The 14,845-nt window shown below is 43.2% G+C and overlaps 1 protein-coding gene across 2 annotated transcripts in view; it reads right to left on the reverse strand.

Annotated features, from left to right (window-relative positions):
• The window catches only part of COL5A1 (collagen type V alpha 1 chain), a 247,123-nt gene extending 233,540 nt beyond the window's left edge, over positions 1-13,583 (reverse strand). For both annotated transcript variants that reach the window (XM_038744585.1, XM_038744584.1), the window contains exon 1: positions 13,208-13,583. In XM_038744585.1, the coding sequence (XP_038600513.1) occupies positions 13,208-13,307 (100 nt within the window). In that variant the 5' untranslated portion in view covers positions 13,308-13,583. The remainder of the gene's footprint in view (positions 1-13,207) is intronic.
• Between the last annotated feature and the right edge of the window lie 1,262 nt (positions 13,584-14,845).

Below are 14,845 nucleotides of genomic sequence, written 5' to 3' on the forward strand. Positions count from 1 at the left end.
CTTAACAAATACCATCAGTATTATTATGTGCTTGGGAGCATTTGTTGAGCGCTTACTATGTGCCAAGCACTGTCCTAAGCATAGGGGCAGGGGATACAAGGTCATCGGGTTGTCCCACGTGGGGCTCACAGTCATCATCCCCATTTGACAGATGAAGTCACCGAGAAGTGAAGCGAAAGTCACACAGCCGACATGTGGCGCAGGCGGCATTCGAACCCGTGACCTCTGATTCTATTGATTTTATTTTGTTAATGTGCCTGGTTTTGTCCTCTGTCTCCCCCTTCTAGACTGTGAGCCTGCTGTTGGGTAGGGACTGTCTCTATATGTTGCCAGCTTGTACTTCCCAAGCACTTAGTAAAGTGCTCTGCACACAGTAAGCACTCAATAAATACGGTTGACTGATTGAGTAGACACAAGATAATCAGGCTGGACGCACTCCATGTCCCACCTGGGGCTCACATTTTATATTTAAGGTAACTTAGGCACAGAGAAGTTGAGTGACCTGCCCATGGTCACCTAGCAGAGAAGTGGCAGAACTGGGATTAGAACCCTGGTTCTCTGACTCTTAAACCCGTACTCTTTCCAGTAAGCCACAATCTTTCTCTTCACTGCATGGCTCAGCTGTAGCATTTCCCGGGATTTTCTCTGGCTCTGCTGAGGCTCCACAGCCACTCCACCCCTGGGACATGCTGGTCCTTCTTCAAATAGTGCATGAATTCTAACAGACTGAGGGCAAGGGTACCAACTCCAGGGCAGTGGGGCCCAAGTCTGCTGTGTGTGTCCTTGGGAAAGTCACTTGCGTTCTCTGTGCCTCAGGTCTCTCATCTGTAAAATGGGGATTAAGACTGTGAGCTTTATGTGGAACAGGGACTGTATCCAACCCAATTAGCCTGGCACATAATAAGTGCTTAACAAATACCACAATTATTAGATAGAACTGGAAGAGAACCCGGTTTTGGAGAGCTACTGCACAACATGGTGCCCACCAGGGCTGATGGGAGCATAGGGGATCATCCCACATGTGTGAAATGGGGGAAGAGGCTGTGGAAGGCTGAGGAAGCTGTCCAATTTGGCTTGAACCTAGCATGAGAGTTTGGCTCCGGTCTGACCAATCTCTGAGAAGCAGCACGGCTTAGTGGATAGAGTACGGGACTGGGAGTCAGAAGGACATGGATTCTAATCCCACCTCTGCCACTTGCCTGCTGTGTGACCTTGGGCAAGTCACTTCACTTCTCTGGGACTCAGTTACCTCATCTGTAAAATGGGGTGTGAGACTGTGAGGCCAAAATGGGACAGGGACTGTGTCCAACCCGATTTGCTGGCATCCACCCCAGTGCTTAGTACAGTGCCTGGCACATAGTAAGCACTTAACAAATACAATTGTTATTGTTGAGGCTCAGTCTGACAGTGCTCTGCACATGGTAAGCACATAATTCATTCAATCATATTTATTGAGGACTTACTCTGTGTAGAGCACTGTAGTAAGCACTTAGGAGAGTATATTACAACAATAAATATGTACATTCCTGCCCGCAATAAGCTTACAGTCTAGAGGAGGGGAGACAGACATAAATACTATTGATTGAAATACAATTGATTGATCTCTCAGGCCAGGTCCAATCCAAGAAGTTGTACATCACTGTTCCAGAGACTCTTGGAAAGGACAGAAAGATCATTTAGAACTGTTCTTAAAACCTCATTTTCTCCTCAACTAGCCACAGCAACCTTAACACTTATGTACTCACAATTGCCTGTAGACATTACCCAAGCATCCTCTTTCTGTCTTCCTATTTGTAAATTATTTCACTGTCCATTTTTGGCCCTGGACAGTAAAATCCTCACAAGTAAGGATCATGGCTACTAACTCCATTGTACTCTCCCAATTACTGCGCTTCAAACACAATAGGCACTCAGCTATGCTACTGTATACACCAGTAAAGAGCCAGTGAGGAAAACCACAGCCAACAATAAAGTGCAGGATTCAATGGCAGAGGGCAGAGAACAGATTATGCTTACAAAGATGAATTGCCACCTTCTCCATCTCCCTTCCAACCAGTTCTAAAACCAGGTCATTACACACAGGGCAGAAGCAGGGATTCTTGTAACTACAGACCTGCCACTTGTCTGGATATGTGCAAATCCCATAATTAAAAATAATCTCACCTTTCGAATCCTTAATGTTAGTATTTCAAAGGGACTAAAAGCAACACTTGTGCACATCTTCCACCCCTCTTTCTTTAACCTGCTTTACAGTCAACAGAGGAAAGAGAAAAGGATTAGATGCCACAAGTTCATTAGCAGCAGGAGAGGGAGGAGATTCGGGGCTTTGCAAACATAGGCCACACAGGACTTTTGTTCATGAGTGTTAATTATGTGGAACTTACCTTCTAGATTGAACCCAAACTGCAGTGAAAATTAAAACATAAATACTACTCTCTGAACAAATTATAACTCTTTTCTAAGGGGTGAAGTGTAACCGAAGTGCTAGTTGGCTGTCAAGGAATGAGACTCTTTCGTCATTATGATCCAGAATATCCTAAAGGGAATATCATGAAGGCTCCCCGGCCCTGCGAGAAGAGTTGTGTCAGACCTCAGAGCTCCAGCTCAGAGCAACTGGCAACTACACTGGCCATTCAGAGCTGGAGGGAGTGCTATAACCTTCACTGGCTGCTTTGGGGACACCTGCCCCTTGGCTCCTCAAGGGTTAAAGGAATGAAGAGGGAGATAAAAACCTCTGAATTCCTCCTTTTTCAAAGAGTCTGAATGGTGCAGCTCAGTCCAGTGACCCAGAGATTTTCCTTTCTGTGCATTTCCCCTCCCCCCAACAACTCCAGAGGGCAGGTAAATGAAACTCTACATTAGGTCTGCTGGCTGAAAATCCACTGCAATCTTTCAATCAGAGATCTGTCAGGCCCCTCACTGACCTGAACTTTTTGCTTTAGGCCCCTTATATGATTACCATTCAACAACCTAAGGCATAATTGACGATCTCAGGAGCCTATCATGACAGCTAGCATTACACTTTTTTATGGTATTTGTTAAGCGCTTATGTGCAAGCACTGGGGTAGATACACATTGGAAACAGTCCATGCTCCACATGGGGCCAACTGACAATCCCCATTTTACAGATGAGGTAACTGAGGCACAGAGATGTTACGTGATTTGCCCAAGGTGACAAAGCAGATCTGGGATTAGAACCCAGGTCCTTTTAACCTCCAGGACCATGCTCTATCCACTAGAACACACTGCTTCTGCAGGAAAAATGAGGAAAGACAGACTGTTATAACTTTTCACTATTTTAGAAGCCAGGTGAGGAAAGGAGGAAGAGAGGGAAGGGGAAAAAAAACAAGTTTGGTGAACATTAGCTTCCCTCTGCTCTGCCTGCATTTTTTTTCCTCCAAATGTTACCTGATAGGTTTTCTTCCATTTCTTCTAGACAACGAAACCTAAGTCAATGTCTTAAGAAGCACACTGTGTGAGGGAACAAGAAATCCAGTCTGAATCGTTGGTCTTTCTAGCTATTTATCTGCTTTCCTTTCTCTGGTCCTGAGGCAAACATGTAAGACTCAGAAGGATCATCATTTATCTCTCTGTTTTCTGGTTCCAGTGAAAGAACCAGTGGGTTAGAGTGGCAGAAAAGTAACCTTGAAAATGACATGCTGCTCTTATCTTTTTCTTTCCTTCTCCCCCTTTTTTTCTCCCCACTCCCAACTGACTCAGAGTAGCTCAGGGTGTTCCTAGGTGACATATTACCTCTAGACTATCACATTTCAACTACCCAGCATCCCTCTCCTTTTATTTTGCATATGGATGAGGATGCTGTTCATTTCCAAATGTCATCACTCCTGTACTACTCAGGCAGTGCTCTATGTTTTCAATTACCAATGTTAACATTTTTGCCTTCAAAGTAGCACCTTTTGGGTTAAACAGTCATTTTCAGACACTATTTCAAAAAGAAATACAAAGAAAGACTTTCTAAAATTGGCAAGTTGGGTTGGTGGGAGGTGGAGGGCACTTCAGTCTTAGCTTTCTTGATAAGCTTCTTATATTTTAAAAGAATGATGGCAACATATTTTTCCCCTCCTTCCAGAAATAACCAAGGAGCTTTGTGTTACTGTTCAGAGATCAGTAAGAAAAAGTGCAAATTGGAAAGGCAAGAGTTGCTGTTCCAAATGTTCCATATTTTCTTAAAAAAAAAAGAAATCGAGTTATAAAGGGGAAGCTGAAAGCAGCAGAGTGCTCAAAAATTGCCCTAAAATAAAAGAAAAAAGAAAGAAATCACCCTACTAGAGAAGTTATGTTTTATACAACTGAAAGTGTGTTTTCCAATGTCCCTGAAGTGTTGAGTTCATCTGTCCACAGAAGCAAAAGACATCTCATCATCGGCATTCATTGCAAAAATGTAATTTGTAAAAACTATTTGAGACTGGGAAGATTGAGATCTAAGCACCAGGGTGCTCCACTGAAACGTGCTACCCTCTTTGCTGCCTCTGGTTGAAAACTGAAGCCACTGGATCATGCAGCTAATTGTACTGAATGGCCAACCTCAGATTTTCCATTTATGCCTGTATGGGAGGAGGGAAGATGTAGGGAGAGGAGGCACAAGTTTTTTCCATCTGCAATTTGTTTCTGGCTCTCTTCTGCTGGGTTTTGCTCTGCACATCCACATTTGTTTGTCTTTTTGCACAAAGCGTTCTATTTACAGGATAAAAAAAGTTTTTAATAGTCCCCGTGCCCACTTGCAGACTCAGCACATAGCTGAGCACACTTGGTTCTACTAAAGAAAAAGACTTTGATATTCAGAAAGACAGAGCTGTGTCTGGGCCATACAATCCTGTTGGTCTTCAAATTTAAAGAGGTTAGCACTAGGAGAAGAACAGCACAATAAGAGGAAAAAATATCAGAGTCAAATGCATGCCTTTATTCATCAACGGTTTGGGATAATCTCTCTCTCCCCTGAAGTGCAAGAGAAGGATACTTTCCTATTACTACAGAAGCCAAGGCACGTAACGCAAGCCCTATTTAAATCTGTTTCTTCCCTCTCCTGCAGGACCCCAGTAGGAAACAGGGCTGAATGACTTGTGAGATTCTCTATCAGGATTGTTAAGCATGAGAAGCAGGAATCCCTTGATGTCTAGGTTTTCGGCTCCTCCCTCCTGCACTGGCCTACTGGGATCCCAAGGGGCCTGCACCACTGCCATTCTCCAGGTGAGATGTTTCCATCTAAAGTAACTACTCCAGCCAAACTGCAGATCTGTTAGCCGGACCCCAACCCACTGGTCCACGATGCCAAGTATCAGCAGCAGGCTGCCTAGGCCTCTGCTTCCAAATTGCTCAGCCTCTTCTTTATTGGTCAGAGTTCTCTAAGAGACTCCACTTGGCCTGGAGGACACCCAGGACCAAACTAACTGCAAGCCCTTTTACATTACTGACTGCTTATCACCACCCAGCTCCAACCTCAAGAAACTGCTGGCTCAGTGGATAGAGCACAGACCTGGGAGTAAATTGTAACTCTGCCACATGTCTGTGTGACCCTGGGCAAGACCCTTAACTTCTCTGGGTCTCAGATACCTCATCTGTAAAACAGGGATCAAGACTGTGAGCCCCATGTGGGACAGGGACTGTGTCCAACCTGATCAATTTGTATCAACCCCAGTACTTAGAACAGTGCCTGGCCCATAGTAAGTGCTTAAATACCAAAATTAAAATTAACTATTATTATTATTACTCACAGCAGGGCTTCTCTGTCCAAAGGTGACTCATCCAACCAGACACCCTACCTGCTAGGACTCAGAGGCTCTGAACAGGATCGGAAACTCTCTCATTCCATTAGACTAAGTCGCTCCAAAGGCATCTTGGACTGAAACTACGTTTCAAGAACTGCCACGTTGATAAAAGCAGAAACAGATTTTGTAATATCCAGTGGGGAAATTGGGTCCATCTAAGGAAAGATACATGTGAGGCAAACGCTTTGAGAGTTGGGGAACTTCATTAAGTTCTAAAAAAAAAAAAGTCTGAACTACCTTCTCCAGTTTTGAGGAGCCAGGATATATTCCTGGCTACTAAATTATCTGCAGTTCTGGAGAGGACTACAAACCTCCCTGTGAATGGGAGAGGGCCTGGTCTCCCTCCTCACATCCACCAAACTAGCTCTATTCCCCTCTTCAAAGCCCTACTGAGAGCTCACCTCCTCCAAGAGGCCTTCCCAAACTGAGCCCCCCTTTTCCTCTGCTCTCCTCCCCATCACCCCTACTCCCTCCCTCTGCTCTACCCTCTTCCCTGCCCGACAGCACTTGTGTATATTTGTACGCATTTATTACTCTATTTTATTAATGATGTGTATATATCTGTAATTCTATTTACCTATTTTGATGGTATTGATGCTTGTCTACTTGTTTTGTTGTCTGTCTCCTTCTAGACTGTGAGCCCATTGTTGGGTAGGGATTGTCTCTATCTGTTGCCAAATTGTACTTTCCAAGTGCTTAGTACAGTGCTCTGCACACAGTAAGTGCTCAACAAATACAACTGAATGAATGAATGGTTCATTTGAGCTTCCTGGGGTAATGTTAAAAATCTGCATCGTTTGACTGCAATTTGCCAATAAGAGAACCACTGTTTAGCCAGGTGAGATAGACTAAATTTCTTTCTCTGAATTGTCACAAAACAAGTAATTGCTGCAGTATTTAAGTGAGATTTCCCTTAAATGCTGAGAAAGAATTGGGGGGAATACTCTGTACCCTCAAATGGTAATATAATCTTAAAATACCATGGGGACAAAGAAATCATATGGGCGCAGGACAAGGTGGTATAGGTGTTTATGGGAAAGAGTAAATAAGCTGGTGATCTCTCCTCTAGGGTGTGTGCTGCTGTGGGTGGAAGGGGGCACAGAGAGATGTACAGATATTTGTATCTTTTCCTGAGAAATTGTGAAACATTTGTAAAGGATCCTGAAAGTTCAGTTTATTAATAGGACATGGAAAAATGATGAGGTGGTGAATTCCAAGTCACCCTTTTTCATTAAGTGACAAAGAAATTGGTGCAAAGGATGGAGTTAAAAATCTAAAAAGTAGGCAATTACCCCCAGCTTTGTTTATCAATCATATTTATTGAGCACTTACTGCACTAGGCACTTAACTTTTCACAGCAATAAAAAAGGCAGATTGGGTGATAATTTTAACAATTCACTATCCCGTTGTCCTCAGGTTTCCTACACAAGGGAAGTGGTCCAATCAAAATCAAGTTGGACCACTTGGCCTTGGAATGTATGTGTTGTTCCAAGCCTCTACCATTCATCCCCCCAGGATAAAATAATTAAATGCAGGACTTCTTTTATCACTACCCATATTTTTACTTTCTGCTTCCTTACTTATGTACTTATGCTCTGGGGGTACATAACCATTAGTACCATTATTAGTGCTTCATTAAGCAACCTTAATTGAAATGTTAATTCAGTGAGTTGAAACTTCAACTTGTCCAGTTAAGATTTCTTGCATTTTCTCTTGTCTTTGAGCTGCTAAAACCAAATAGTCTATGTCCTGTCTATAAGCTCTGTTTTGTGGAGTTTCATGTCTTTATCCCTCAACTTCTCCTTAAACAGACAAGCAAAAAATTTCTCACCTTAAAAAAAAATTCTTACAACCAGACAAAAATAAGTGGCCAGGGTTGGGAGGCAGAGGTGGTTATGAAGATAAAAGGGAGAGGCAGGAAACAAGGCTAGATCTCCTTTTTCAACAAGTTGAAAAATCAGACATGTCAAAACATTGTGCCCATAGATGGGCTCAATCTCTCCAGACCCCAAGCTTGTTTTATTTAAACCATATGCCTATTTTACCCCTTCCCTTTGCACTGAGAGAGATGTGCCACTAATGGGCATTTTGCAAACTCATGCCCTTTGTCTTGCTAAGGTCTTTTCCAGAGATAGCACCTTTTTTCCTCCTCTTTGGATGCTTTTAACCTCCCAATCGAACCTCTTTGCTTAAAAATATCCACATCTGTGTGCTGAGATTCTATCCTGTGAACCACTCCATCATTAAGAAGATTGGGGAAAATGGTTCAGGGTTACCTCTGAGTAATGACAGTGAGGCCACCACACACACACACACACACACACACACACACACACACACACACACACACACCCCACCCCCACATGTCTCTTTGGCAACCCCAGCTAGTTTTTAGAAGCTTCTCAATTGAAGACATACACTCCTCTATTCCCCAAAATGCCCCCAATTGGTTTGAGGTATCTCCTTCAGCCTGTTGCAGGAACTCAGGATTTCCTTGTGCCAAATCAAAAGCTTAAAGATTAGCATTTGGATAGGTCTTTCTTATTTTCTGTAATCTTTTATTAGCTATCCAAAAGAGAAAACAGTAGCACAACTCATGCGTACGTATAAATATTTCACATAATAGTTTAAAAAGCTGGCCTACAGACATGCTTAGAAAAAAGGGGACTGCAATCTATTGCTCCTTTTTTTCTATTGATAGCATTTTCCTTTAAAGCCATCTCATATATACGCAATGTTTTCCTCTTGAAATGCTTCATTTCTCCACCTTGTGAAAAATAGTAAAGACAAATTTCTCAGTGGATAGGATGACTGGTTTTGGAGCCTTCTATACTTTGTTCTATTCCTTCAGCCCAGTTGGAACACCAGGGGTCTTACAGATGACCTAAATGCAGGTTCAGTGTTATGCATAGGGGAAAAAAAAAAATTGTGAACAGTCCCACAGAGGAAAAAATCAAATCTATACTGCACAAGCTATCAAAGCAAGGTTAGATGGTAGTTTCTACAGTTAGAAAAATGGAACTGACAATGCTCTTCACCACAAATTAATTTTCCAGTGAGTGGCTGGGGAAAGCCATCTCAATCTTTAGGGCTGCTGCAACCCAAGTTGGCCCTGAAAGCTAGCAAAGGAACACAGAATCACGTCTCCCTCCTAACTGGCCCAGCCTCCTCCTGTTAGTATTCCTTTCATCTCCACATCTGGATCCTCACCCTACAGCACAAGCACATGAACACAGAACCAGAGGGGAAATGCATCCCCAAAGCAGGGTTGGCCCTTTAACTGGCAGATGTCAAAACTGACAGACAGCAGAGTTGGACTGAACTCCACTCAGATAAATTCAGGGGCGTCCCTAACTCAGCAAAGATTAACTTCAGGGTGGGGAAAAAGGGGAAAATAAAGAATTAAAACTTGGAAAGGAGCCATAATTGGAGGCAGTGGTAGATTCTCCAGAAAGAAAACATTGTTCTTCCTTTCACATTACTTCTCAAATTACTACTCATGTTTATGAAAGAAAAAAAAGAAAAGAAAGAAAAATCCTCAGTCCCCGTTATACTATGAGGCTTCCAGTCAAGCAGAGAAAATATCCATGGGGCATGGTAACCATTTATCCTACTGCGGGGGGGGGGGGCGGGGAGAGGGAGAGAGGGAGAGAGGGAGAGAGAGAAAGAAAAAATACCTGATGGGAAAGGACAATGAGAATTACAGTAGACAGATTAAATTTGTTTGTTTGTTTTGTCTGCCCTTAAAGTAACAATGACCTAGACTCTTTAGAGACAAGAAGGTACAATCCCCAAACTATAAAAGTCTGTTTTAAGCAGGCTGAATGTAGGAGCATGGAGAAAAAAAGAAAAGAAAAAAGGGAAAAAGAAAAAAGAAAAATAAGAGAAAAAAGAAAAAAAGAAATCAGCTCTAGTTTCAAAGGGCAGGGGTTATATAGGACAAGAATACACCAAGCAGTGAGTTGAAAATAAGAAGAGTTAGACTTATTAAAGGGAAGAACATCCAGACAGTGACAATTGCTAGACTGTGAATAGACACCGAGGGAAAAAAAAATCTGGAAACTCCACCCACTTGAGAATTTCAAAACTTGATCAGACAGAACACTAAAATTCATGTTAAAGAGATCAGTCCTACAGTGGAAGACAGATAATAGGTCTATAACCCTAACGGATTTGAAGTATGTTTCTCTTCTGTGAAAATTAGATAAATTTAATTTGCTAACTTCAACAAACTGTGGAGGATTGGTTGTTGAGCATTTAAGAGGAAGAGGAGAGGTACAGTATTAATCCCAAGTGGTCACATGATTAGGACTGACCAATAAAGCTATCAATAAATGACATCAATTTCAAAGTATTGGGGTAATGTTTCACTTTGCCACCAATTCAATGGCAAACACTAAACAACCTCTTGTGATCAGCCAGAAATTAAGTATTGCTTTGGAGTACTTTGTCACCTGACAGAAGTTGGTAACAAATAGAAGTAGCACAGAATAGCTTCAAAAATATTTGCAAATTGAGTTTTTAAAAAATGGCATGGCCTACTGGATAGAGCAAGGGACTGAAGTCAGAAGAACCTAGGTTCTAATCCCAGCTCTGCCACTTGTCTGCTGTATGACCCTGGGCAAGTCACTTAACTTCTCTGTGCCTCCATAATCTCATCTGTAAAATGGAGAATTAAAACTATAAGCCCCACATGGATTGTGTGTAACTTGATGAATTTGTTTCTACTCCAGCTCCTAGAACAGTGCCTGGCACATAGCAAGTGCTTAACAAATACCATGAAAAAGAAGAAAAAAAAAGGAAACCTCTTTGTGCTAACACCCCATGCAGTTTTCTGACGACCTCTAAAATGAAAAGCCTCCCACTCCTTCCATAAATGGTTTGTTACAATAAATATTACTTCTAAAAATGGAAATAGCTGGGCTATAGAGAAGAGATGGTTTTCAAACAGACAGGAATGCTCTATAATCAGGACTTCAATGAAGTTTTGGAATTATATTGTTAGTATTTTAATTCACAAAAAAACCAAAGGCATATTTTACAGAGCTCCACAGAGATTAATCAGTCACCCCACATAGATTAGCCTTCTCAAACCTTCATGCTTTTTTTTAGGATTTAAAATCTCAAAGAGAAAATTGAAAAAAAAAGGTAGTGAGACACTGACATAGGAAGAGTAGGAAAAAATGTTAAAGCATGTTAATCACCCCAATCTTTGAGCCTCCTCTTCAAAAAGTCAAGAAAAGATGGAGTCGAAAAATTCACCATCCTGATTCTCAAGCGACACATCAGCTTCTCCAAGTTTTTCTCGAAAAGAAGCAGTGTGGCCTTGTGGAGAGTGCACAGGACGTGGGCTCTAATTTTGGCTTTGTCAACTGCTTGCTGTGTGACCTTCAGCAAGTTACTTATCTGTGTCAGTTTCTCAACTGTAAAATGGGAATAACTGCTCTCTCTCCTCACAGACTGTGAGCCCCATTTGGGACAGAGACTGTGTTTAACCTATTTAACTTGTACCTATCGCAGCACTTAGAACAGTGTTTGACACATAATAAATGTTTAACAAATACCATTTAAAAAAAAAAAAGATGTTCCGATGGGGAAGTACCATAAATTGGTTTCTTCCATTCTTTTGACTCCTTCCTAGACTTATGACAACACCCCTGGGCTACATATAACATTCTCCAAGCCACACAGATGGATACCATTTTCAAAGTGCCACCACACCCTTTTTCCCCTTGGTTAAACAAGGGCTAATTGCACTGGGGTTACATTATTTGCAATTTCAAATTTCAAACAAAATCCTGAAAGGAATTGCATCCAACTGCCTGGGTGAGAGAAGAAGAAGAAAGGTTATCCCTGCCCCATTACTCTGGGGAATGGGTGGAGTCAAAACCCTACAAAATGGACTAAGAAAACTTTCTCCCACTTCCAGAAATGAGTGGCTATCTACAGCCCAATATCGTGTAAGTGCCACCCAAAGTATGGCAATAACTACTGAATTAGTGAAACGAGCTGCTGTATTTCACTATAGCATCTATCTACTGTAACAAATTATCTAGAGGTTTTTTTTCTTGGAAAGAAGAACTCTCCCTTGCCAAAAATCCTGTTCTTTTGGGCCAAGAGTTTAAGGACTGTCTACTGAAGAAAATTGACAGTCATTCTGGTATTTCCTGATTCCCACAAGACATCTGTCTTGGCAACATGTAACCATGTGTGCAAAAAAAAAAAAAAAAAAAAAAAAGGGCAGGGGCAGGATTTCAAGGTTGCTTAAACTTGGGGAATTGAGGTTGTTTCAGATCTAAATAGGACTGAACTAGCCTCGCCAACTAGAAATCCTGGAATTGAACTCTGAAAGGGAGGTTAGCTACCTTCAGATCTCCATCTACTCACCTCCCCTGCCCTCTGAACTGCCTTGGATTTCTAACCACATAATTCCAGGTTTGTTGCTCCATATAGTTTATTTTAAACAAATCTCCTAGATGACTTTGCCCACAAGTGTGATCTTGATTCTCATCACCCAGTCCTGAGAGTGGAAGGCAGGCAGCCTTCTGGACCCTCCAAATAGGTCAGTAAGTCTCCTTTGCAGAACTCCATCCTTCTTCTCCCTGGATCTCACGCTGAAACCACCAGTGTGCGTTACTGATGGAAAGGTAATCTTCTCTAAATGGGGAATTAAAAGCAAATTTATAGTTCCCTAAAAAAATAGGAAGGAAGGGGGACTTAACTCCCTGCATTTTCTAATTTCTACTACCTAGCAGCAATGCTTTAAAAAGTTTAAAGGAAAAAAGGAAAGGAGAATTGGACTAAGCCTCATCAGATGGGATGGATCTATAGGGGGCGTGCAGCTTCCAGACTAATAAAAGTTTTGGAGGCTTGCTTTGCGGGCTATAGTTCCATTCCTTTGATCTGAGAGAGAGAACAGAGCTTTCTGGACATAAAGTGGATGTTCTTCTTGGACAAGAGCTCTGATTAATCTATATATCTAGATATAAAGCTGTATATCTATATCTAGATATACGTATATATAGATCTGTCTATATAGACACAGATATGCACCATAGAGCCCCAATTCGACATCTCTTTCAATTCCCTACGCCCAGCCCTAGGTCTTTAAGGGGAGGAGAAGGGCAGTGTCGGTTGTTAAAGAGTGTTTTATCTTTCCCCTCTTTAAGCTTGTCCCCTTCCCCCCATCAAAAAAAAAAAACCCAACAAAAACATTCAAAAGACTTAGAGAGCTAAACTTTTTTTTCGGATGTTTTTGCAAAGGACAATAGCGAGGGACTCTCTACACCCCGCCCCCACTCTTTCCCAAGCTCCTACAAAAGTGGCACAGGCTGCCAACACCAAGTCAACTCCCTTAGCCCGGAGGCAAGTTTTTCTTTCTTTTCCTTTATCTTCCAAAAGCACGGTTAAAACAGCCTTACCTGCGTTGCTCTGAGCGGCGGCATAGAGGAGGAAGGTGACCACGAGCAGGGGGGATCCCCTTATCCAACTTCGCCTTTTCCACCTTGTGTGGGTGTCCATGATCACGTCCAGTGCAAGCAGGGTTGCAGTTTTGTGGATGGAGAGAGCTTAGCGTCAGCCCTTGGGGGTGCAAAAAACACACAGACAAAAAAAAAAAAAAAGCACCAAAGGATCCTGGAAAAAGCAACTTTTATGAAGCCATGGGGATGCTGAATTTGGGGAGGGTCTTTCTAGGTGTTTGGGAGGGGGCGCGAACTTGTTGCAATGAGTCTGATCGGTGATGGGCCCCCGGGCTCTTCTGCGATTCCCCCTTCTCTCCTCCTTCCCTCGACCCTCTCCTGCTGGGGATCTGCTCTCAAGTGATCTCCCCTCTCTGGCTGATTGAGGAGTGAAAAACCTTGTATGTGTCGTTTTTTGTGTTTTTTTTTCCCCTTTTCCCTCCTCCCCCCCCCCCCCCCGCCCCTCTGGTCCCGCCGCCCCTCCCTCTTTTTCTGTCCCTCCTTCCTTCCCTCCCATTTCTAGAAGGCAGAGGCCGGGGCATCCGCAGCAAATCAGAGCTCAGACTCAGCCCCTTCCCTCTACAAAACGGGGTGGAGTTGGGGGCTGGGAAGAGAAAAGTTTGAATGGTTGCGAGAGAGAGAAAGAGGGAGAGAAAAAGGGTGGCCGGGGGGGAAAGCATCACCTTCCTCCCTCCCTCCATCCCCAGACTGGATCAGGAGCAAATGGGCAGGGGGACGGGGAAGGGGGCTCCCCCTGCGCCCCCCAAAATAACTCCCTTAAATCCTCCAGCCTGTCCTTGGTTTGCGGGTTGGGTGGACGAGTGTCCCCCCCCTTCAAGTGGATCCCCTCCTCCTCTCCAACACAAGCCCCTATCCCCAACACGTCCCCTGGACCCCGTGTCTCTTCTCCTGGGCTGGAGATCTGGGGGGCAGGGGGGAGGTGATTCCGTTGTGGGCAGGGATCGTCTCTCTCTATTGGCTGTATTGTACTTTCCAAGCGCTTAGTACAGTGCTCTGCACACAGTAGGTGCTCAAATACAATTGATTGATTGATAGTAGGGGTGACTTCAGAGGTGCCCACCCGGCTGAGAAATCCCAGCCGGGAGACGGGAAGGGGGAGACGAGAGAGAAAAGGTTTGGGGATGGAGGGGGTGGGTTGTCCTCATGGGAATTGGGAGGACAGCCCCGTTTTGAGCAAGTAAATTACTTTCATTTTTAAGTGATAAATGTGTGGCCACGCCTCTCCCTCCTCCCAGTAATGCGCTCCCCCACCCCCGACACCCCTAAACAGGGAAAAACTCTAAATTAACCTCGTCTACGAACACGATTAAAACCCCAACAGTTTAGTGTGGGCAGAACTCGGAAAACCAAGTTTCAAATGTGAACCTATTTAGAAGCGCGTGGCATGTTTCCTTCCTCCATCACAGACTAAAAGTACTGGCTCCAGAGGCAAACTATGTTCCGTACTCGACTTAGCAGAAAGCAGGCACGTTCGTTATGCACTGCTTTCTTTAAAAAAAAAAAAAAACAAGACAAACCCAACCTCTTGTCTTTAGAGGACAGGAAGTCACGTTTGTTGTCTAGGGGTAAGGAGGAATT

Source organism: Tachyglossus aculeatus, chromosome 4, assembly GCF_015852505.1.
Source record: "Tachyglossus aculeatus isolate mTacAcu1 chromosome 4, mTacAcu1.pri, whole genome shotgun sequence".
NCBI lineage: Eukaryota > Metazoa > Chordata > Mammalia > Monotremata > Tachyglossidae > Tachyglossus > Tachyglossus aculeatus.